This window comes from Eubalaena glacialis, chromosome 1 (assembly GCF_028564815.1).
Source record: "Eubalaena glacialis isolate mEubGla1 chromosome 1, mEubGla1.1.hap2.+ XY, whole genome shotgun sequence".
Classification (NCBI taxonomy): domain Eukaryota; kingdom Metazoa; phylum Chordata; class Mammalia; order Artiodactyla; family Balaenidae; genus Eubalaena; species Eubalaena glacialis.
Genome location: NC_083716.1, coordinates 197,057,917 through 197,082,691, shown reverse-complemented (window position 1 = coordinate 197,082,691; position 24,775 = coordinate 197,057,917). Strand labels below are relative to the sequence as shown.

The 24,775-nt window shown below is 40.3% G+C and overlaps 1 protein-coding gene across 3 annotated transcripts in view; it reads right to left on the bottom strand.

Moving 5' to 3' along the window:
* MYO1B (myosin IB) overlaps positions 1-24,775 on the bottom strand; it is a 185,902-nt gene that overhangs the window by 123,504 nt on the left and 37,623 nt on the right. For all 3 annotated transcript variants that reach the window (XM_061185944.1, XM_061185927.1, XM_061185935.1), the window contains exons 2-3: positions 24,194-24,337; positions 5,814-5,929 (exon numbers count right to left, since the gene is read on the bottom strand). In XM_061185944.1, coding sequence (XP_061041927.1) covers positions 5,814-5,929; positions 24,194-24,328 — 251 coding nt within the window. In that variant the 5' untranslated portion in view covers positions 24,329-24,337. The remainder of the gene's footprint in view (positions 1-5,813; positions 5,930-24,193; positions 24,338-24,775) is intronic.

The window sequence follows — 24,775 nt, the reverse complement described above, 5'->3', positions numbered from 1 at the left end:
AAGACGGAGCTCAGATTCCCCCCTGCACAAGTTACTCATGTGGATTAGAGACGTACACAGATGCAGACCCTTCCAGATCACAACCTATGGGCTATTGACTTAAACTACCTGAGAGAACATGGCTTAGAGGTGCTTTATAAGAATACTATTTAAATTTATTTTGTTTTTCACAAAAGCTTCCCTCCCTTTGCTCTACCCTTTTCCCCCCTAACCAATGGTTTGAACAATCTTGGTTTCTGTATACTAAAGTTTGAGGATTGTCTCCCTCACGAAGACAGGAATTTTATCTGCTTTGTTCAACTGCTGTATGTCAGTGCCTAAAAGAGAGTCTGGCACATGGTAAGCTCTCGATAAACATTTGCTCAGTAAGTGAGTAACTTTCCTAAAGCAAAAAGTAGAAAGAATGCTAGATGGGAAAGCATAAAACCCTTTTCTGCAAGTGGTTTTCTGGGAGGGACTGAATCAATGGGAGGCTCCACTATTCCAAAAAGGAAATGAGGGAAATAATACAAAAGTCTCAGTGACATCACATCAACACACAAACACACACACACACACTCCTTCTCACTTTCCTTGAGAAAGTACTTTAACACCCGGTTGTACAAGCAACCTCTATGAGAATTCAGAATCTAGCTGTCATAAAAGTTCTCAAAACAAATAAAATTTTACTCACAGAATTTCAACTCCGCTATAGAGGAAAATACTGATAATAAGAAAAGGGACAACACCTGGGGCTTCTGCCCTAAACCCTTATCCTAAGCTCTGGACACCCAACCACAGCACTGGCACATTTTGAGATATAGTCAGAAATGTTTTTTATAACATGTATCTGGTTCACCCTGAATGGAGTAAAATAACACGATTAACAAGGACTCAAAACACACAAGCTTTCTAGCAATGTCATTCTCTGGGCACTAGTATCTGGTCCTGCAAAATCAACTGTCATAAAATTAGGGGTCGGAGGTTCCCTAGAGACAGGGGGCTCACATCTGGACAACTGACAGGAACATATTCCAAATCCTCCCATTAATCACTTGTCCATTTTTAGGTGAGAGTAGCCAGAAAATTTTCAAGGTCTTAAGACATTTTTCTCAGTTTTCAGAATTTGTTGCAAGGCTTTTCATTTACTGAAATGGAAAGACAGCTTGCTTCAAATAGTGCTTGTAATGCCTACGTAATATGGCCACCACACCATGTCTCAATGTGGGAAGGACACATTTCAGCGCACTCCTGGGTCGTGACTACCAGGAAGGATTGGTGGTGGGGCACTTTTCCTTTTAGCGGCATGTTCCCTTCGCTAGACACTGCGTATAATTAGATGGTAAGTGCTCTGCATCAGGAATTAATTGAACCTGAACACTCAGGGTTGAAGAGCACTATAATACTTTAGTCTACTTTTTTATAGAAATGAAAAAAAAATTCTCATTATACTGCATGAAGTTTTGAATAAACCCGGCAAATAGCATGCCAAGAATAGTTTGATTTCCTTGAATTGTCAGAGATGAGACAGGACAAGTAAAATGTAATGAAATATTATTTAAAACCTCTTTTGTTCTCTTGTTATTGAGCTCTTAAGAGAAAAGCACTGAAAGCACTACAGAGATGCACAGGATAAAGTTCCTGGTCTACAGAAGCTTCTATCTCATTAAAGAAGATGACACTGAAACACAATTAACCACAGTAAGAAAGATGGTGTGTCAGATCACATGAGTGGTTCTGAGAACTCAGAGGCAGGAAAAGTCACTGGTGGGTTAGTCTGGAGCTGATCAAGCCTTTAAGACAGAACCTAGGAGACAGGCAGGATGTTAAGAGTAGAGTTGGGGTATGAGGTGGGAGAGGCAGAAAGGAAAAGACATGGAAAGCTGCGACTCAAAAGGAGGTTCCATGAAGGCGTGAAGTGGTGTTTGGGCTGGAGAGGAGGAAGAAGGCTGGACGGCCAAGAGCCTGAACAGTAAGCCAAGGAACTTGGAGTTCACTCAAATAGTAATGGGGAGCCCAGGAAGGTTTCCGGGAATAGCATGATCCGGTTTTAGGAAGAGCCATCTGAGGGTGATAAACTCTATCTAGTGCTGCAAGGTGAAAAGGCAATCACCCAAGGGAAGGCCAGTGGATTTGGTAACTAAAATATCAGAAGGTGTTTGTCACCGTGCTATTCTGAGTGGAGGGAGAGTAAATAGTTCAGTTATCTCCCTTATCTCTCCCCTATCATTCTTTCCCATCCCTGACGTTTGGCCTCTGAGGCAGTTCTCCATGAACGCAGTTACTGAGTGGTCTGAAATGTACTAAGTCCTCACTGGGATATTTAAGAAAAATTCCTTATGTGCAAAATATTTAAAAATCATGCTGGAAAGACACAGCTTACACAATTAGAAAGGTAAACAGTATCACCTATGCTGCCCAGCAGGGCCCTCATTTCTCTGGGCAAGCCACCCAATGTTATCACACTTAAGGTGTAGCTCCAAACGTACAGGGGATAGGAATCCAGAGAAGGAAACAGAAGAGGTATGACAACAGAAAACCATTTTTGAAAAGGAACATAGAAAAAAAAAAAAAAAAAGGAACATAGATAAGAAGCCACTGTTTATCTTCATTTCATTTCTGCTCTCTGAGTCACGTACTTATGTAGAATGTAAATATTTTTCAATTGTCTGAAATTTAAAGAAAGATAATTTCTGGACACCTTCAAAAACACATGAGTTATGAGGGAAATATCTGGATGGTTTTGCAGACTAACAGTGAACAACAGGTCAAATGAAATTCCAAATGTAATCTGGGGCAAATTAATCAGCAATTTTCAAGGTACTTGGTTTGAGCAGCTGCTTAAGTTCTTTTTTATTCAAATTGGAACCAAATTCTTGAAGAGTTATGACTAGAATGCATCAAAAGCTTGAAGTCATCTTATCCTATTATATCACAAAGATCCTATGAGAGAAGGTCAGGTTGGGTTTTAGTAGGGAACCTAGCTAGCACTGACCCTGTTTCAGATGCTGTCAAAGACGGACACTCACAAAGGATAATGCAGGAAAATGCATTAAAGGAAGTGGAAATGTCCCACCATGGAGGACAAAGTGGTAAGGAAGAGCCTGTTAAAATGTCGGAAATGTGTCCTACATATCTCATTATTACATTAATTATTATATTTATCACTGTTAATAGCAGCAGCTGTCCATAACGACAGATTCCCTGCTAAGCACTTTACTTATATCAGATAATTATACTTTCTAAATATCTACTACATAGTTATCCCTCACAAAAATCCTATGAGTTAATAATTATTTTCCCATTGTACACAACAAATTACTTAATTTCTGATTTGAAGTTTTTTCAAGTAATTTGCTCAAGATGACATGGTTTGTAAATGGAAAAGCTGGGACTCAAACCACGTCCTGTTCAATATATTTTGAACACTTACTTTCAGGTGCTAAGAATATTATGGTGAGCAAAAGCTGGCATGGCAGGTGAAGCTGACATGCATGAATCAAATAATCCCATAAAGAAATGTTTAACTGTAACTGTGACAAGAGCAATAGATCTGACCTTGGCAAGGAGGGGGCGAGGGATGGACATTTCTTCCTTGAGGTCTAATGCAATCTAAGATCTAAAGGAAGAACAGGAGTTGCCTTGGGGAAAAGGGAGGGAAAAGCATTCCAGGCAGAAAGCACAAAATGTGCAAAGATGATGTGGTGGGAAGGAGTGTGCTGAGGACTGAAAGAACAAAGTGAGGTGGGGAGGGAGCTGTGATATGAATCTAGGGAATTCAGATTTATTAGGTGAGATTGTACCTTTCACCCCATGCACAATGTTTGATAGATCATGGTAAAAAGATTCTGTCTTTATCTTAAGCACACTGGGAATTTATTTTATTGCTGGTGTGGTTTTTTTCCCTTGGGGGGTAAGGGGTGAACTTGGGTAGCAGTGCTATGCAGCCTCTTATAGGAATCTTTCAGGAACAGGGATAAAAGTGGATATTCCACAGCATGAATTTCTATGTTCTAGAATGGACATCTATTATATATCTAAACAACCCCAAAGTGGAGATTTAAGCTGCAAATGGAAGAATGGCATGCGGTCTCTGGAAGCAAACTGAGGCACAGCTAAGTTATCCTGGAGGGTCCAGGATGCAGGAACACAGGCAACCCAAGGGTAGCAGAATAAAACTGCACAGTAAGAGGCCGTAAGAAGAAAACGGTGGAACCCATTTCCAGCTGAGAGGCACACCAGATGACTGTTTTCACACCCCTGCTCCCGACCCACGAGCTTTGATAAATGACTTATTTCTCTGAGACAATTTCCCCATTTGTAATAGTACCTACCTCACAGGATTATTTTGAGAATGACGTGAGTTATAATACATGGAAAGTATGTAGAGAAGTACCTGCACATAATAAGTATTCAATAAATACAAGCCATTACTGTTACTATTATCACTAATGCTATTATTGTAAAAGATCATAATTTGCGGTAAGCGGTTAAGGAAGGGAAAACATTTGTAAATATATCTCTGAGACAACATGTTCTCAAACTTGCTCATACATATGAATCACCTGGAAAGCTTGTGAAAAATGTAGACTCCTGGCTTGTTAGAGGTAAGGCCTAGGAAACTAGGTTTTTCCTAAGCTCCTGGGGGATTCTGACATAGCTGATCTAAGCATTTGAGAGGCATGGCTTCAAGGCCTAGAATTTAAAATAAATATTAAGGCATCAAATAAGGTATTTCATTGCAGGGACTTTAACTATAGGGATAACTTTATCAAACAAATTTCAGATTTTTTTTTGAATTTTAGAATTTTATTTTTTTATACAGCAGGTTCTTATTAGTTATCCATTTTATACATATTAGTGTATATATGTCAATCCCAATAGATTTTATTTTTGTTAAGGCAAAATGAAACAAGTTCACTTGCAAAACCTACTTCTAGGAGAAAACTGAATAATCAGAATCCACTTGATTGGTAAAATACAGTGTTTAATTTTTAATAACCATTTTTACAAATTATTTAAATCTTTAGTTCCAAACAGTCCAAAAATGTCACTGTATGCTCCACTATCAAAAGAAACTAAAATAAACATCTGGACAGTGGTATGTATATTCTTTAATTATTAGATTTATTTTCTAGCAAAAATAATAGAGCCCATCTTCAATCATACAGAGAAAATTCTTTTCTGCTAGGACACAACTAAAACTCTGCAGATTCTTTCACTTAGGTTCAGGTTTTCTCAACCTCAGCACTGTGTAATTATTGTAGATTATTATTTACAGGAATTATTTACAATAACAAGTGACCTCAGAAAAATCAAACAAGTGACTAACTTCAGGGAAGGTGAAATCATTGGCTTAATGTACACATCTGGTGAACAATGTCCATGAAGATTATAAACTGAAGGGATTACTTATTCCTTTTCCTCAAAAACTATTACACAACCCAACACTTGGGATCTTTCTGGACCCAACAAGAGCATGAAAATGCTGCTTGGGCTCTTTATAATAACAAACAATGCACATTCCTGTTTTATTTGAAAAAATAATTAGCAGCAGCTGCTACTTACACAGAATTTCTAACAGAAGATACTTTACATACTGAACCCAAATATTTCAGAACTTAAAGAGCCTGAGGCCAAATGAAATATTCTGCCTTTTTTTTTTTTTTTTTAGTTTAAAATAAGGCATAACAATTCACTTCCACATTCCTTCATCTAATTTTTAAAAATGACTAAAACATTTTCCTGAGACTCAAAGGAAACAGCTGGACACATCTGTCAACTAGACAGCTCTGGAGTGAAAGAGAAACTTAATGCTTTAATACCATACTTACATGTGCGGGCTCAGTTCATAAAAATTTCTGTTCCTGTAATCTTCCACTTTCTCTGGTGAATAAATGGGCAATGACCGGTATGGGTTAACAGATATAACCACACTTCCAATGTATGTCTGCAAAAGAAAGAATAAAATATACCCATCTTAACATCTTAAGTCTTAATGTTGCATGGTTTCATCCTTTTAAAAACACTAGTTCTACTGCCTGACCATTCATTTTATACTTTTCAAGAACATTTCTAAAGATAGATGGTCAATAATGTGTATTCATTTTGCTGATAAATGGAGAGCACAGATTTATACATTGAAAATACCTTTCAAAATAAACCTCTAGATTAATTCATGATCCTGGATAAGAGTCCTCCAAAGCCCTGTCAAAAATTTTGCCAAAAATTTTGTCACCAACCACGGCTAATTGTGAGCAAGAGCTATGCTTTCCCCGATTCCGGCTAGAACTGGTGTTTCCCTCTCTCATCTTTATCCTTCTATTTCAGTCTACAGTAACCCAGGCTTCCCCTCCTCCCTACCCATACTCATACCTATCCAATGGGGCCTTGACTTTGGCACTGTCCTTACACACACAGCCTGTCCATCTCTACAATGGGCTCCGACCACATACAATTCAATATTAGATATTCAATATCACAGTTATCGCTTGGGTATTCAAACAAAATCATTTCATGTTATATCTAGTGGACTTTAATATCAGAATTTAAATGTACTTGCTGAAAGATAGTACATTTCATGTTGAATTTAAATTTAAGGTAGAATTTAAATGTACTCTCAGAGGGATCAATGCTCCTATTTTAACAGACAGTAACGCTCTCACACTGCAAACCAGAACACTAGTTATCTTCCTTTCCATTTCGATCTTAAATTCCTGGCAGCAAGAGCAGTGTTGGTTTAGGTCATTTTGTACAAAGACTAGCGCAATGCCACAAGCAAAAGTCACTTAACTGTAACTCATCTTAGCTCCATTTTTCCTTTCAGTTTCAACATTATAAAGATGGCTGGTGGGGGGGAAGGGGGATGCTAACAAACATATGTCAGTGATAAAAAGTTTTTCTAATAAAAAGGTGAAAAAAAAGAAAGGAAAGGAGAAAGAAAAAAGTCACTTCCAACTTCCCCGCCTTTCCAGGGTCATGTAACAAAAGGTGACATTTTTAGAGCAACAAGTTTTTCCAGTATTGTCACCACTGGATTCAAGGAGATTGTCAGATCAAACAGAATAGAAAACAGAACAGTAGAAATGTTCTGATTTTTTTTTCAAAACATGGGTCACAATTATTTTAATTATAAAAGACTTTTTCCCCCAACCTGGTAAACTGAACAGGTCATTTTTATACCTATTTTCATCCTATAAGAATACAATCTTAGCAAGAGTACATAAGACTGCTGCTGTAAAGAAAAACTCTCAGCTCCCATGCAATTAGGGTGTCTATTTCTGACACCCTAGCACTAGGGACCCAACTAATCTGGCCTGACAAGCAACGAGTCCAAGTGTCTTAACTTATTCCATTTAGGTAAGACTCTTCCAAAAAGGTTTCTTCACAGTCCAACCCACCTGGGCAGGTAGATGGGAGATGCTAGAGACTGAGTAACTGTCTGAACAGCTTATAACTAATAGACTAGAATTACTTAGATTGGTAGATATGAGAATACAATAATTGATTTATTCCTTTAATATCTGTTGATTGAAAGATCAGCCTTCTTTAGTAGAAAAGTACATGAATCTCCCTTTTTAAGGTAGTTTCTTGAATACAATAATTAAAATACATATTTGCTGTTAGCAGAGAAACCAGTTACCAAGTTGCTCTTTAAAACCAAATTTCACGGCGGCTAAATTCTTGATAAAAATCTGCCTGTGTGGCATTCTTGCATGGAGAACAAACTCAGCTGCCACAAACCCAAAATCAAAAGCCACACTACTAAGCTTTAAATTTCTCTTTGTTACTCGTGACTTTTATACATACTGAATTGTGTGTGCTTTTCCCCCCAGCTGTTTTCTTATCACCTAGAACAGGGCTGGCCCATGAATAATGTCCCATAAATATTTAACTGAATGACTAATATGCACAGGATCCATTCATCACTAAGAACATGGATGGTACAAACCACTTTCACACAACTATTCTTCTGTTGAAATATAATACCGAGTACACTGCCATACACTGCCTAACATTTTATTAAACCTATATGCCACGTGTAACCACCGAACAAACCCTTAAACTATATCCTTCCACCCTCGGGTTCCTTGTCCGACTGTGGTAGACTGTTTGCAAAGATGGCTGGAACAATTCCTACCACCCCTATATGCAAAACCTCTGAAATTTGACTCTGCCACCTCTTCTATCAAGAGACAGAGTTTATCCTCCACCCCTTCAATCTGGACTTGTCTATGTGACTGATTTGACCAAAGGGACATTATAAGATGAGATACAAGCAGGGGCTTGAGCATTTGTGTATTAGGATGTTGCCCCTCCCCCGCCCTTATGACTGACGCTAGAAGCCATGATGCAAATGAACTTGAGCTAGCCCGTTGGAGAGGTCACACAGAAAGACAAGGGCTTGAACTACACAGCCTGACAACCATCAGACACATGAGTGAGGCCACTGTAAACCATCCAGCCCGTTAGGCCACCGAATGCCTAAAGCCACATTCACGATCCCAGGTGAGACCAGCAGAAGTCATATCAAGCTGAACTCAGCCTATATTGCTATCCCAGAGAATTGTGTGCAAATGGATGTTGCTGCTTTATGCAATTAACTGGGGGTGGGGGTTACACAGCGACAATTACCTTACCGATACACCAACACGGCTCAACAAGTAAGAAAAAGGGCCAAGCAGGACAAGCTTTATCAATCTGAATAAGCAAACAGTAAAGGAAACTGTGCTCTCCCTCTCCATTCCACTTCATATGTTTCAGATATGTATCCTTTAATCTTGAACTCCTAGTAGGTTTGTCCTGTACTGTGATACATGCCCTTGCTGTTTATGGGTTTCTTCCTTGAAGGTTCTATGTGCATTAGTCAAAGATTTAAATAGTCCCACATCTGCCAACAGAATAACTCAAATGTTCATAGTCACAAGCCTCCTGTCTCTGAGACACAAAAGATACTCCTGGAAGCAGCTGATAGGCTGGGTGGAGTTTACAATCCTATTCCAGTTTTAGGCAGCTGTCTACTCTACATTCAAGTAACTGCAATAACAAATTAAACCTCCTTTCCAGGGAGCAGAACAATAGTGACCGGACAGTTCATTTTTACATCAATTAACATTTGGACTTATCAATGACATACATTTGTCCCTCAGTATCCCTGGGGGGTTGGTTCCAAGACCACCTGCAGAGACTGACCAAAATCCAAGGATGCTCAAACAAGGATGCCTTCTATAAAACAGCATAGTATTTGCATGTAATCTACACAAATCCGCCCTCCCGTGTACTTTAAATCATCTCTAGACTACTTATAATACCTTATACAATGTAAATGCTATGTAAATAATTGTTGGCTCATGGCAAATTCAAGTTTTGCTTTTTGGAACTCTCTGGAATATTTCCCATGAATATTTCTGATTTGTGGTTGGTTGAATCTGTGGATGAGGAACCCACAGACCAAGGGCTGACCGTACTCCATTATTTTTTTAACAAGAAACTGTATACAATTTAAAGTCAGTATTTTCTTATTGCATCATGCTCTAAAAAGGATCCTAAACTAAATCATTAAGTAACCACGGGAATAAAGAAGTTGGAGGTAAGACACAGTTTCTTAAACTTAAGTATGTGCATAAAAGAGCTGGGCATTATGTGTCCTTTTTATTCAGAAGAGGCCAAGGAGAAAAAAAATCAAAAAACAAAAGAAAGAAAAGCATTGTAAACCTTTACAAAAGGGAGCAGCAAAGAGGATCCGCCTCTTGCCCCCTAGAATTCCACTCACTCACTCGACTGGAAATAAGAGGTAGGTATGTACTGGGTCCAGCACCAACGAGCTACTGCGGACTCGGATGGTGCCAGTGAGAGAGCCCACAAAAGGCCTCCAGCAGCTTAGCTCATTCCCACCAGACCACTTCTGGGCTGCGCTCACATTCTACCTGGTCCCTATGTCCCAAATGGCTCACAGAGCAACTCCTACTGGAATCCGGAGCCTGCTCTTCTAATAGGCTGATCACACCAAAAAGGCCTCCTTTCTCATAATGGCAAAGACCACTTACCAATTAGGTTCTATCTACCTTCTCCAACAGAGACAAGTCTGGCTCTCATGACCCTCGATGGATGGATGGATGGATGTGCTCAATCAACGTACTTATTTACTCAGTGGAAACAACCTCCTAGCCATCCCAGCCATCCTAGTTCACTACCTCCATGCTCCCGGCCCACAGCACCGCAAGTCCTGAAGCGTGCACACCACCCTGACAACAGAAGGCCGCCTCCACTCTCACCACCCTGCGGAACCAGCCTCTGACATCTAGGAGGGGAAAGGGAAGGGAAGGGGAGGGGAGGAGAGGGGAGGGGAGGGGAAGGGAAGGGAGGGGAGGGGAGGGGAGGGGAGGGGAAGGGAAGGGAGGGGAGGGGAGGGGAGGGGAGGGGAGGGGAGGGGAGGGGAGGGGAAGGGAAGGGAAGGGAGGGGAGGGGAGGGGAGGGGAGGGGACAAGAAGAAGAGAAAAGGAAAAGGTAAGAGGGAAAGGAAAGGCTCTACCTTTCTACAAATGGCATATTCAATTAACAAGTTTATCTTTCACTTCTCAAGGGCAGACATTAAACCAAGAATGTACAAACACTCCTAAGTCAAAACAATCCCTGTCTTCATATTTCAGATATCTCTAGAATTCCAGAACAGATGCCTTGTGAATAACCAAATAATACTCGAGTGCTCCTACTGTGATTACAGTGAAAACTGAAGTCTTTTTTGGAGGATGGTCATCCAGCAACCGCCACTCTCCAGACCACAATCCAGAAGCCAGAGGAAAGGTCCCTGACAGATACATAACCCAAGGACCACGCATTTCATTCTATAAGAAAGTTCTTCCAGAGCCCCATCCTCAGAGATTCTATTTCAATGGTCAGGAGAAGGGCCAGGCATCTGCCTCTCGTACAGTCTCCCCAGAAAAAGAAACATGTAACCAGAGTTAAAAACCACTGCTTGTGGCCTTCACCCTCAGGGCTCACAGGACCAGGTTTTACTTTCAAATGCAGCAACCATGCTAGTGTCGCTGTTGGCCTATCTTCTATTTTACCTTCCCCTTTAAATTGTCCTATGTAATTAATTCTGTGAACATTTCAAAAACAAAAGAAAATTCTTCTAGCTACCCTTTCATTTCAGCCACATTTATAATAAACTTGGCATATGGCATCTCAGCACACTACAGAGAAACAGCGGAAACAACTGTAAATTGGGGCCTTCTCATGGCAGTATGTTTCAAATGTTTGACTATGACTCACTGTAAAAAATAAAATTTTCATCACAACCAAGTATGTGTGTTTGAGTGTATATTTACATACACATATGTGTATACATATGTATGAAATAAGTTTCACAAAATCATAAATATCATGTGCAATGGACTGATATCCTTTATTCAATTCTATTCATTACAAAATGTTTTAAAACTGCTGGTCCTAACCCACTAAATGGTTTTCATCACTTAATGGCTGAAGCTTGCAGTTTAAAAAATACTGCCACAGAGCACTTCTTAATCTTTTTCTAGTTGTTGATGGCTTTGAGAGGCCAATGAAAGCTATGAACCTTCTCCCCCCAAAAAACACACATATAATATGCACATAAAAGTTTGCATACAGTTGAAATACCAGGTTAAAAGCTCCCACCCTAAGCAAAGAAACAACGGCCACTAATGGAAAAAGAGACAGAAAAAGGATAAAAAAGAGAGACAGAGAAGCAAAGAAAGGAGTAAGAAGTGATCAAAATAATTCTAAAAGTATAAAAATGAAGAGTTGTTTAGAATAAGAGCCAACAGCTCAGTTCAGTGGGCCCTGAGTGCCTCATTACAGCACTGAGTCAGAACACAGCCTAACAATCAAGGGCCAAAATGAGAGAGACAGTATTCTGTTTTCGACGACAAGGACATATGCAATACATTTTGGAAAGATATCTAACCAAAAACACTTTTTTCAAGTTAAATAGTGAAGCACAGTTTTAATATTTTGTGCATCTCCATTATGCAGTACTGTACACACATTCCTCCACAATGCCAGGTAAACGAAACGTTAGTGCACAACAGAAAAGTCACAAGAGTTTCACATCTTTCATATCATAGTTCTTCCCAGGGCAACATTAAGATCTTAAGAAGCCCTAACCCTGAAAGTTTATATTTCAACGAAACTGAAAATAAAATTATAACTAAACCATAAAATACACATAAGGAATTCCTATAATGACTTCTTTTCACCATGATGAGAACTTGGAGGCTTCTCTCCAAATATCAAATTCTTCCAAAATATTTTTAAAGCCCCTGCTCTGTTGAGACTCTAACTAGGCATCCCATCTGCCTATCTGCCAGCTTCTTATTTTCTTCAGAACGACTTTTAGCGATTTGTTTACAGTCACTGCAGTTTCTTAAAAACTCATCCCCACAGTTATTAAAGTTCTGATATATAATATACACTGAAGCACCTTTTTACTAAGCTCTTCCTAAATCCCCATGAGATAGAAATGATGTCTCCATTTCAATGTCCATAACAATGGAGCACAAAGAAGTTAAGTGGTATGACCACATTATCTAACAAAAGTGGAATCAGGACAAGGAGCCAAGAATCTGTTCTCTTTTCATTAGAGCACACAAGCCATGCTGTCAGGCCTGGAAAGCTTTGGCAAAAAGTGGCCAGGAACACCTCAACACAGCAACTTGTGTTGTACAACGCCTTACACGGGCGTCTTCGCCTTTGTATAACAGAGAGCTACCCTGTTGGGCAGAAGCCTCCCTTTTGACTATCTGCAGAATGCTGAAATCCTTACACCACCAGGAATAAACAAAAAAGAAAGGGGGAGAAAAGATCTTCTAGTTACAGGGAAATTTTTTTATCTCAACAGAAAAGAATTTTTTTTTCAATGTTTATCCCAGCACATAAAGTTGTGCCTACCTCTTGAAGAAATGCAAGACGTTGTGTCACAATCACCCTTTAACTTCAGAGAAATGAATCAGGAAGGTGGCAATGCAACAGGTAATGTTTATTTAAATACCTTACTTAACGCTAATTATTTAGTCTAAAATGTCATCAAAAAATATTCAAGAATATGTTGGAGTTCTCCAAGTCCCAGTCTCCAAGCCATGTTTCTTTCACCTCTGAAGTAATAATAGTTCAAATCCAGGATGGATCAGGACTCAGGTAAAAATAACCCTTCACGTGGCTGCACAACCGCATTGATTTCCTTGACTGAATTTAGGCTACAACCATTTAACAAGCAAGCAACAAATTTATCAAGAGACTTCTTTATGCAAAACGTCATGTTAGGCATAGTGAAAATACAGGACACTCCTGTGGCCTGTGCCCCTGGGAGATTATAATAGAGCTTAGGAGGTGAGACTTTTATATCATAAAACATAAAATTTAAGGGTTAACCACCGTAGGCACAAAAACAGAGGAAACAGGATTTAAGTGATTCTTAGCTAAATGAGTGCATTAGTCTTCTTTCTTTTCTTACTGCCTAAAGGAGTGCTTTGGGTTTAAACGAAGGAAAGGTCACTGTCAACTGCAGAGGTCCAAGAATGCTCCAGAGAAGTCACAGGATTTGGGCAGGTCTAAAAGGACGGGCAAGATTCGGATAAAGTAACATTCCACCGAAGAGCAGCATATGAGATTCCGGTTTTTAGGTCATAGTTGAACCCTGCCCTTTTTAAAAAATTTTTGCTAGGATAGTTGTATTCTTCAAAATGTATTTTTTTTAAGTATGAATTGCTAGAGACTCAAAGCAGATATCTGTACACCCAGGTTCAATTGTAGCATTGTTCACAACTGCCAAAAGGTAGAAGTAATCCAAGTGCCCACTGACTGATGAATGGGTAAACAAAGTATGGTGTACAGATACAAGGGAATATTATTCAGCCTTAAAAAAAAAAGGAAATTCTACACAGGCTATAACATGGATTAAAACATGGACAGCAGCCTAAAGGCCTACCCAACCACATTTCAGACACAGGGGATGAAACAGCTTGCCTCAAGCAAAGACCTCCTGTGAGTAATAGCTTAGAAAGTAAGACTGGAATCAAATTTCAGACAGCCTCAAAAGTCAGAGAGAGGAGTCTGAGCTTCAGTCTGAGAGCAGTTTTGAAGTAAAAGTCAGTATGTGGGGTGAGGGGGTTAGATGATGAAACTGACTGAACTTGAACCCAAGTCATCCTGACTTAAGTGTTTTTGAGCTCTTTGCTCAGATTCTATGTCATACAGTATGACAAGGCTTCAAATGTATTTGAAATATTGTGTAAACCTTAGCTACAAGTTATCTGGCAAAGTTTTTCAGTTTTGTGTGAACCTGGGCACGTAACTGAACCTCTCCAAATCCCAGTTTCATCATCTGGACAAGGAGGACGATACTGGTTCCTCCTGTCTAATCTGAGGATTAAATGAGATTGTGTGTTAAAGCACGAACCACCTGACACATAGCAAGCATCTCATAAATATTACCTACTGTGAGTTTGGCTCTACTGGAATTTTTGGCCACAGTAAATACCCAAATCAGGACTCAAAAGCCTACAATACGTGTTAGTATCTCAGCTAAATTCATGGAGGAGTCCTATGATGCTGAAGTCTTACCAAATACTCTTTGTATACAGGGAATGGATGAGTTATCAGAGGGGCACACGAGGTACATACGGTCTTAATGAAGCTAGGAGGAAAAGCCTGGGATACTGAGAAAACGGCTATACAAGACAAGCTGGTAGAATCTTCAGAAATGACAACATGCTATTCACTTCACACAGAGGAATTTACCCTCTTCTTGGGTCTCGGATCCTGGGAATTTGATCACAAGACATCAAGACATTATGTGTCACAGCATTTTTAATTTAGACATCTGTAAGATTTCCCAAATTCCCCTGAAGAGGGCTTTTGTCTTAATTGGTTTTTTAAAGACACAGTTTGGTCTACCATACGCTCTGGTTGGTTTTTCAGACACAGTTCAAAATTGTGAAAAACTGCCTAAGTGAAAAATTATAAACATAAGGTCAATTAACCAATTTAGGCTTCTATCTGGGTCTTAAATCTAAAACAGTGGAATTCAGACATACACCTCACACCCCCATCTAAGAACAGATTTGTGATACATATAACCGATAATGACGGCCTAATTTTCACAGAGGAAGAAACTAAAGGCATTAGAAGGTTTCAAAGACTCGCCCAAGGTCTCACAAGTAGTGGCAGGGGCAGTTTCACGCCAAAGCTCCACACCAAGGTCTGTGATGCAAGAATAGAGAAGTATGATTTGTCAGGCTCTGTCAGCTGCTGGGCAAAGAGATGCCCTCAAGTTACATCAAGTACTGAAGGTTTTACTGTGATAATCACATACCCAGGAAACCCCTGAAGAACCCATTACCGAGCTACAAGAAAAGCTGGGACCCAAAAGTGAGTATGGATGGCTGTGAGGCCACATTATGGAACAAAGCAACACAAGTTTGTGGAGACTTCCTTTCCAGTCCCACCATCAAGGTGCTCATCCCCTGCTTACGTTTCTGCTTCCTCTGGGCCTGCTACTGACTGGTCTTCTCACTTTCTACTCCAAAGCTAGCCTGTTGCAACGACTCTTATTCACAGTCTCTGCCTACACATGGCCCATCATGGCCTTACCACATCATGACTGCTGGCATCTGCTTCTGTTGATATTTTATTTTTTTTCAGTATTTCTCAACTCAAAGTTTGAGGAGAGATTCAAGCCCTATTCATCTTTTTAGCTATGCTGTGCTAAATCACTGGCCTTACATCAGGCAAGCTTGTCAGGCATGGTCCCTGGCAGTCTAGTCTGAGACATGCCTTAACTACCATCATATTATAATCCTTTGTTCCTGTGCTGCCAGTCATTTCAGACTATGAATTAAAGAACTATATATGAGTTCCATGCCACGCCGAAACACCGGCTAAAAATATCACCTCGGGCAGCCTTTATTTCAGAGCAGGATAACACAATACTACCTTATCTTCGTTCAAGTATAAACTCTGTAAGGAACAAGTATTTTCCAAATATGTATCATTCTCCAGACCTAATAAGAGGCTCTTAACTAAGGTACAGAGAGGTCCTGTGTTACAGCTATGCTACCAGCTACAAGTCTTGAAAATAATATTATGTGGCTAATTGAAAGTAGTAATCCAACAAAAATGAAATCTGTGTAATGAATACCAAAGTAGGAGAGGGTAGGGAAAAAGGGAGGGAGGGGAGAGGCAACGAGAGAGTCAGGGAAGGAGAGAGAGAGAAAATTCTAATTATAAGAAAAGCTCAGGGTCTGCAATCTTGAAGAAAAGTCATGCTGGGTTTCCAAGTTTTTCAGATGGTCATGGCCCAGAACAGGTACTCCATTCCAACTATATGTCAAGCACCAGGCTAAAATGCCCCTTAATCTCCAAAACAACTAAACAAGATAAGCATCATGACGCCTATTTTACAGATGAGAGAACTGACCCTCAATTACTTCAATGGTCACAGTGGTTGTGAGTGACCAAGATACAACCTTGGTCTGTCTGCCAAAGGCCCATGCCTTGCCCAATATGCCACAACAGAGTTGGATGCACAAAACAGCCTCTCTTTAGAAATTAGGATTATCATTAATACTCATCTGTACTATAGATGTAAGAGCAGAAAGAGAAGTGTGTGTAGAGGGGAGGGCTGAATCAGCCGCATGAATTAGCCACATGGCTCTTGTGGTGAATTGCTTCTTCCTCCTCTGCTCTGTGCTTTTTTTTTTTTTTCTGGCTGTGCCCTGCGGCATGCAGGCTTTTAGTTCCCCAACCACCATCGATCAAACCTGTGCCCCCTGCAGTGGAAGCACAGAGTCTTAACCACTGGACCACCAGGGAGGAAGTCCCTCTACTATGTGCTCTTAAAGGTAAAGGACCTTGTGCAGCTATCAGTCACCTGCCATCCAGTGAACAGGATGAAAACCCATCTCCTCCCAAGATCGTCTCCCACCTTCCAGAGAGGAACACACCATCCTCACGGTTGCTATCACTTATCTTTGACTAGAGAGCACCTAGGACTTTAGAACTGAATGCCCTTGTTCCCTGTCACACTAGTTCACGTCACTGCACTGTTGAATGCTAACTCAACACGTGGCAGGAATACGGACTATCACTTCAATTATTTGTCTGGGTTGTTGAGGCTACCTTGCTCCAAAACCTATACACTCTTCAATATCATACTCAGTTATGTTGAACAGCACTTTGTAGGCTGAGAATGCTTCCCTATTAGCAGTATCACTGATGCACATGGTAACTGCGTAAACTTAGCAGGACCATTATTAAGAGCATGAACTACAGAGCCAGACTTCCTGGATATGAATCCCAGCTCCATCACTTACTTGCTGTGTGATCTTGGACAGGTTACTTAGCCTTTCTGAGCCTCAGTTTCCTCATATGTAAAATGAAGATAATTTGAAACCCTACAGTGCATAGGACTCTAGTAAAACTTAAATAAACAACTACATGTAAAGTGCTTAGAATAGCATATTGTACCAATAAGGACTTAATACATGTTAACTGTCATTGTTTATCATTTTACCAATAAGAAAACAGTCTCCTAGGAGTTAAAGTACTTGTTCCAGGTCTTACAGATGATAAGTAACAGAGCCAGGACTGGAGCTCGGGTCTTTGCTTCCTAGTACCCACCACACTGCCATCAAAAGATGACACCTCTGCAGACCTGAAGTTGGGCCTTAATTTCCTCCAAATCGAACTTCAAGTATGGCTTCAATCAGAACATTTAAATTAATATATTATAAACATTATTCAAATACATCAAGTACTATATAGTGCCTGCATGAACTCCCTAAGCTTGGCAGATAACATATAAACTCGTGCCATTTTGCAAGTTCTAAGAGGAAGAATTTTTCCAATCACCAAAGGTTTTAAGGGAGCTTGGACAGGTTGAAACTGGCAAGCTTTTACCAAAAATGATTGTTTTGAAAAGTATTACAAAACTGTCCAAGAGACAGACTGTGCTCCGCAACTAGACACAACAGCCTCATGATCTGCTGTAGTTCCCCAGCTCTATCTAGCCCCCTAATGCTGTGACTCCATTCCAAAAACCAAAGCTACACTCTTGAAAACACACACAATTTGTTCTCCATGGTTCCTTAATTGTCTACCTTTTCAACGAGCCGCGCAGGCTGAGTCTGCATTTGGTGAACCCCTCATACACAGTCAAGTCTAGGCATTTCATTTCACCAGCTCAGGAGTCCGTCTTCCTTCCCCTCCTTGGTCAAGGTGGGAGGGGAGGTGGCATTAAAGAAGGTTCTTGTTTCACTCAAATTTGCTGGGCCTGGGTTCTCTGGGTAAAGGCCCATCCACCTAGATGAAGGAGAACCTTCTACTTCCAACTCTAAAACCAAAAAAAATTTAATTTTTAATCAAACTTACATAATCTGGAAGATGACCCACCCAACTACCATTACTTCTGGAAATGGGACTGGGGTACTGAGATAAGAAAATTACATTTTTGTGTTATGTTTTTTTCCCAAAAGCATTTGTTACTTGTGTAATTTTTTTAAGGCTGAGATAAGAAAATTACATTTTTATGTTATGTATCCCTATGCTATCTCATTTTTTTTTCCCAAAAGCATTTGTTACTTGTGTAATTTTTTTAAGGCTGTTTAAAGGAAATTTTAAAAAGAAAAAAATTTAGAGAACATCTGGGTAGGAATAACACTAAGCTGGACACATGAACTCCAGTCCTGCTCTCTGCCAACAGCCCCGTGAGCTTGGGAAAGGGCCGAGCCCCTAACAAGACTGCAGTCCTGGCTGACACCTTGATGACAGCTTGGTGAGACCCCAAACAGAGGACCCAGCTAAGCCATGCCCGAATGCCTGTCCCACAGAAAGAGTCAGATAATACATGTATGTTATTTTAAGTCACTAAGTTTGGGGCAATCTATTCTGCGGCAAGAGAAAACTAATACACCATTTATACTAAATTCTCAGGAATAATGTTATCCCCAAAAGGTAGGAATTTTCATGTATACAAATGAAAAGTGGTTTTGACACTTCAAATAAATATATAAATGTTAACTAGTATTTTTTTTTATGTTTACCCCATTTATTGTGCTCAGCCAGCACCTTAAATATAATTTTGTGGCTGACTTGGGTGCATAAAAAATTTACATATTTTACTTATAATCTCATTGGTTGTTTCAAACAGTTTCCAAATTATTTTTTCCTGTGTTTCCACAATATAACTAAGTGTTTATTCTAAAAGAACCTCTAATGGGTCACAAAACTTACTGAATCTTCGGCTCAGAAGGGCTATTCTTAGCAGTACTAGTTGTCCTCTGAGCGTTTCATATAAAATTCTAAGTAGGAAAAGACAGAGAGCCCGAAGACCACCTCCAGCCCCGACCAAGGAACTCTCTCCTGCCTGTCCCTGAGTTAAGGCAGATAAGAGAAGCAAAGCAGGGACCCTTGGTCTACTCTCTACCTTTTATCCGAGGATATCAATATAAGCACCTTCCTTTTCTATTATTAGTCAAATAAATGTTAACTAGTATTATTTTCATTTACTTTCCAATATTTTAAACCAAATATATTGTACTTACATTTGAATATTTTTCATAAGAGTATTGGATCCCATCCTTATGGAGATCCTAATTCTACTACCAACTTCTAAAAATTAAGACAATTTTTACTAGACTTTCAAAGCAGTCACTCTTACCTCTACAAGTAGTTTAACTTAAGATCCTAAAATTGGAGTAATTCAGACCTCTATATCTGGATGATCCCCACCTGACAATTCAGATAGAAAACAAACTAAATCTACTTGTTAGTACCAAAAATACTTCCTGTCAGAGAATGGACACCTTGGTTCTTTAGTTTCCAAATTTGCCCTGGGCCTTGTTCTTGCTTAAATTGCAGCTTTCCTGTTCCTGAACGGAACCACAGTCCTGACCAGTCACCCTAAAAACAGAATCACATCTGGCTGGGTCTCCTGCATACCAAGTTCACATGAAATCCTGCCACCATCCCATCTGGCTGTGGACGGGGTGGGGAGGCCAGAAGCAGCTCTGACAAAGGACAGAAAGAATACAGAAGAGCGGCACTTAGGAATGTCACAACCAGCATTTCCCACCACTGACCCCACAGAGACTGCTGGAGCACGTCCTGCAGCTGGGCCCAGCCTGCACTGCACTTGGCCAAGAGTGAGGAATCAAAGCAAACAGTCTCTGACCCTGCGTGTTACCCACTGGGCCAACATTCCCTCTATCTATTCTTACCTGATCCTCTTCCATCTCCAATGGAACAGCCTTCCCGCAAGGACCACGTCAACATCTGGAACTGTCTCAGATTTAGAGACTCTGCCCGGCTACAGACAGGGTGTTGAACCAACTCTGGGCTTTTTAAACAAGTGTGTGAACCCAACTCAAAGCAAAGAAGACATAATCCTGAAGCATGCACTTTACCATCTTTCGTAAAAGTACTGGATCCTATTTTGATGGGGATCCTAATTCCAGTACCAACTTCTAAAAATCAAGACAATTTTTACTAGACTTTCAAAGCAGTCCTCTTACAACTACAAGTAGTCTAACATAAGATCCTAAAATTGGACTAATTCAGACCTCTTATATCTAGATGATCCCCAACCTGACAATTCAGATAGAAAACAAACTACAACTACTTGTCAGCACCAAAAATACTTCATATTCAAAGAAGGGTTGCAAAGAGTAGAGTAGATTAAAACAAAACCATATGATATGCATTACAGAATAGAATAAAACTTTGAATGACTTTGGAAGCAAAGATTTCAACAGTATTTCCCTAAAGTGGACAGACTTTAACTACCCACCCCAGGGCCCTGTTTACTCTTCTCTTTTTTTTTTTTTTTTTTTTGGCCACACCATGCGGCATACGGGATCTTAGCTCCTTGACCAAGGATTGAACCTGTGTTCCCTGCAATGGAAGTGTGGTGTCTTAACCACAGGACCGCCAGGGAAGTCCTTACTCTTCTCTACCATAAGGAGTTCTCGAGGAGAAAAGTCTTGAGAAGCGCGCCTTTGGGTGCACCTGAAGCTTAGAATTCCAATCATAAATGCTTCATAAATGGAACATATCCTTCAGCATGGTAGCAACACCAATAAAACCACTTCACTATAGAATTCCCTACCAAGCCTGTGAGGGGGTTACAGCAGAAAGCCTCATCAGCATCCACTCCCCTTCCCTCTTCCTAACACGCTGACAGAGATATTTAGTAGAGTATTCAACCTACTTACACACAACCCATCTACTTTGGAAAAAACTGACCCTCCCCCAATCCTAGGAGTAGACATCATTTTCTTAAGCCATTCAGCTCATTCTGGTCACCTGGCCACAGTCAGTAGTTTGAGGAGTACGTGTGACTCATTGGCCTACCCAGAGCTTCAGGTTTAGTATGACAGGATCACCAGGGATTCCACTTCCAGATTCAGCTGGCTGGAGATCCAGAGGATCACTAGGGGTTATAAATGCTCTAGAGAGTTGATAACTCTTATCTTGTGAGAACTCTGTGAAGGCAGGGACTATTTCTTACCAAAATAAGCAAAGCAGGAAGATTATCAGAATAAGGGCCAGAAACAGATTTCCCAAGGGTAGTATATACATCAAGTGGGGTTACAAAGGTGGGGTAATCAAATTTATTGTACAGTATTTTTTAAAAATTACAAAACCAATACATACTTGACTTAACAAGTCCTATAACACTGAGGTCTAAAAGAGTAATAACTCTTCCCCGTCCCCATATCTCAACCCACCCCACTAAAGTTAGCATGCCTAAATCCACCCATGCTAAAGTTAGCATGGTACTAAAGTTAGCATGGCTTTCTCTATGTTCATACAAATATACAAACATATGTACACATCCATAAACCCCCATTAAAAAAAATAAGATCATACTACACACATTACCCTATAAGCTGTTTTTTTTTTCTTTTTTGCTTAAAATAGAGAATGCCCAATCCTCCAATATGACGTGTGTTTAAAGTTACAAAATGAAGGCACACATCTCATGGAAATGATAGTCCCAAAGTATCATGGAAAACATTAATTATATGAATATCTGGAAGCAGAAAGCAATTTTCTGCTTCTGTTTCATACCAGAAAGAACATTCCTAAAATAGGCAGAAAATAAAATCATGTAAGGCTGAAACCCAGAGAGTTCGTCTGCTAAAGACTCATGAATGTTAACACTTGACATTTTGTTAAAAAGGAGATTCTTTTATTTTTAGTGGGCACAACAAATCAGGTATTTGAATGCATGTAATGTTCTACTCTCCATCCTATTCTCAATTCAGCTGAAAGTGAATTGTGCCTCTTAGAGCCAGAAAGAAAAATGATCAGCCAACGTCGGTTAGGATATATCTGATGCCTCCTATCTCCATCTCAAAGACCAATGTTTAAAGTCTGTCTTTTATTTGCTATCAGACCACATTTTCAATTAAAGCTGCAGAACCATGAGGTTTTTCCCACCTGAAAACTGAACTGCTACACTTTGAGGAAAGGTGACACGGGGCCTCACTGCCAAACCAAACAACACCTCTCACCTGCTCTACAGCAATGGCATTTCATACCTCTTCCATCTGGATCAGCAGTTTACATAACTACATCTCTTAGTTAGTTTAGTAGCCAGTTACCAAATTAATATTCCAAAGCACTATCCATATATCTCAGGTTACTGTCAACCTCCCCCTACCTCCAACAATCAAATCAAGAAAGACTGAAAGTTCAATTCCCAGATGGTGACTCCTATTTCATTAAGAAATTAATTATCCGGGCTTCCCTGGTGGAGCAGTGGTTAAGAATCCGCCTGCCAATGCAGGGGACACGGGTTCTAGCCCTGGTCCGGGAAGATCCCACATGCCGCGGAGCAACTAAGCCCATGCGCCACAACTACTGAGCCTGCGCTCTAGAGCACGCGGCCCACAACTACTGAGCCCACGCGTCTAGAGCCCGTGCTCTGCAACAAGAGAAGCCACCGCAATGAGAAGCCCATGCACCGCAATGAAGAATAGGCCCCGCTCGCCTCAACTAGAGAAAAGCCCGCACGCAACAAAGACCCAGTGCAGACAAAAATAAAATAAATAAATTTTTTAAAAAAGAATTAATTATCCAAAATTATCCTTGAAACATGATCGCCTATCTGGAAAGGAAAGCTACAGGCAACATAAAATATAGCTTCGCATATAATTTTTAAAAATATGTTAGTTCCACAAGGTTATAATCAGTTACGTTCTCTCATTTTACTTATTTCCTCCTCCTGTCCCCACACTGATAGACAGAAAAACATGAAGCATGGCCCCAATAATCCAATTCATATTTAAACACAGATACACTGCAAAATGGGGGGAAAAGAACTCAGAAGCGAGTCAGAAGCTATTAAAACTACTTCCACCCAATCCATCCGCTTCCTTCTCAGCTGCTGGTACAGGGAATCAATGCTTCATCTCCTTGGTTTAGTTAACATGTCTCTACCTGAACAGATGCAAATTTCTGTGCTTTATGCAAATTCCTGAAAAGCTACATATAAAAGCATTTTTTACTCATGTTTTAAATATATTTAACAAACTTGATAGAGTAACACTATGAAATCCTTTATAAAGAATTTTTACAACATAAAATTTCTATTACTGTATATATTTATATGTTTTCATTTTTGTGTCTGACATGATACTTTTGTATAGCAGGACACGACTATTCCCAAATCTCCAAGGACCGAACACATATTCGTATCTGGTAATTTGCTCCTGTCTCTACTAACTACAAATGTTAAGAAGGTTTATGTCTTTTTTGACAGTTCACTGCCTTGCATCTTAATGAGTAGCTTCTCCAAGGTCAGGCTGCTAGTCTTATGAAGGTATCCAAGAAGACGCCTGTGGATTTCAAACTTCCTCCTGAATACATGTTCCTCCGAGGGCAGAACTGAGTCTTCCACTTGTTTTAGAACACCCCCGACATCCAGGGCAACACTCTGCACAGTCAGCCCTCTACAAACACCGTGTGGAAAGCAGACTCACTCGACTCTAATGCGATATTACTCACGTGCCAAATGAGCAAACCCCAAACTCTTTCTGAGGGTATAAACAAATACCTCTGGACTCCAATAAACAAACAGAAAAAAGAGAGAAGAGTCTAAGGAAGAAAAGCCAGCTCTGTGCCACAAAATGCAAAGTCTAAACCCCCCAGATGACCTCCCGTGCACACTCACATATATCTCATTGTGGTCAAAGCGTTTCTTGAGGTTGTTGATGACAGTCTCCTCATTGAGAGGTTCTAAAAGAACCATATCTCCAACTCCAATCATATTGTCCAGAAGTGACGTTTTCACCTCCATTTTGGCCATAGTCTCTTGCTGTAAGAAAGAGGGAAAGGGGGACAATTTAAATGAGCAAGATTATTTCAGATGGGTTCTTAGCACCAATGGAGAAATGAAACACTACTAGTTCCAAATGGCCCTCACCTGCCTCACCAATGTCGTAACCCGCCCCCGCCCCTGGCCCCAAAACCTACGTCAGAAGCCTCCGCGGGAGGTGCAGTCACTGCCAAGCTGCTAGAAGCCCCACTTGCCAACCTGCTGCCACAAACAAACCTCCCTCCCAGTCATCAACCCAAGCAAAGTCCATCTACAGAAAGAGCCACTAGGAAGCCAGGGTCGCCGTTTTCTTCTTTAGACCATCTCCTCTCCCCAACCAGAAGTTGCAAAGCTCTAGCAAGAGAACCCAACCCACCCCTTTCCACTAGCCCTTGCCTACTAATGTCAGACTTGAACCCACAGGAACCTGCTGTCCGA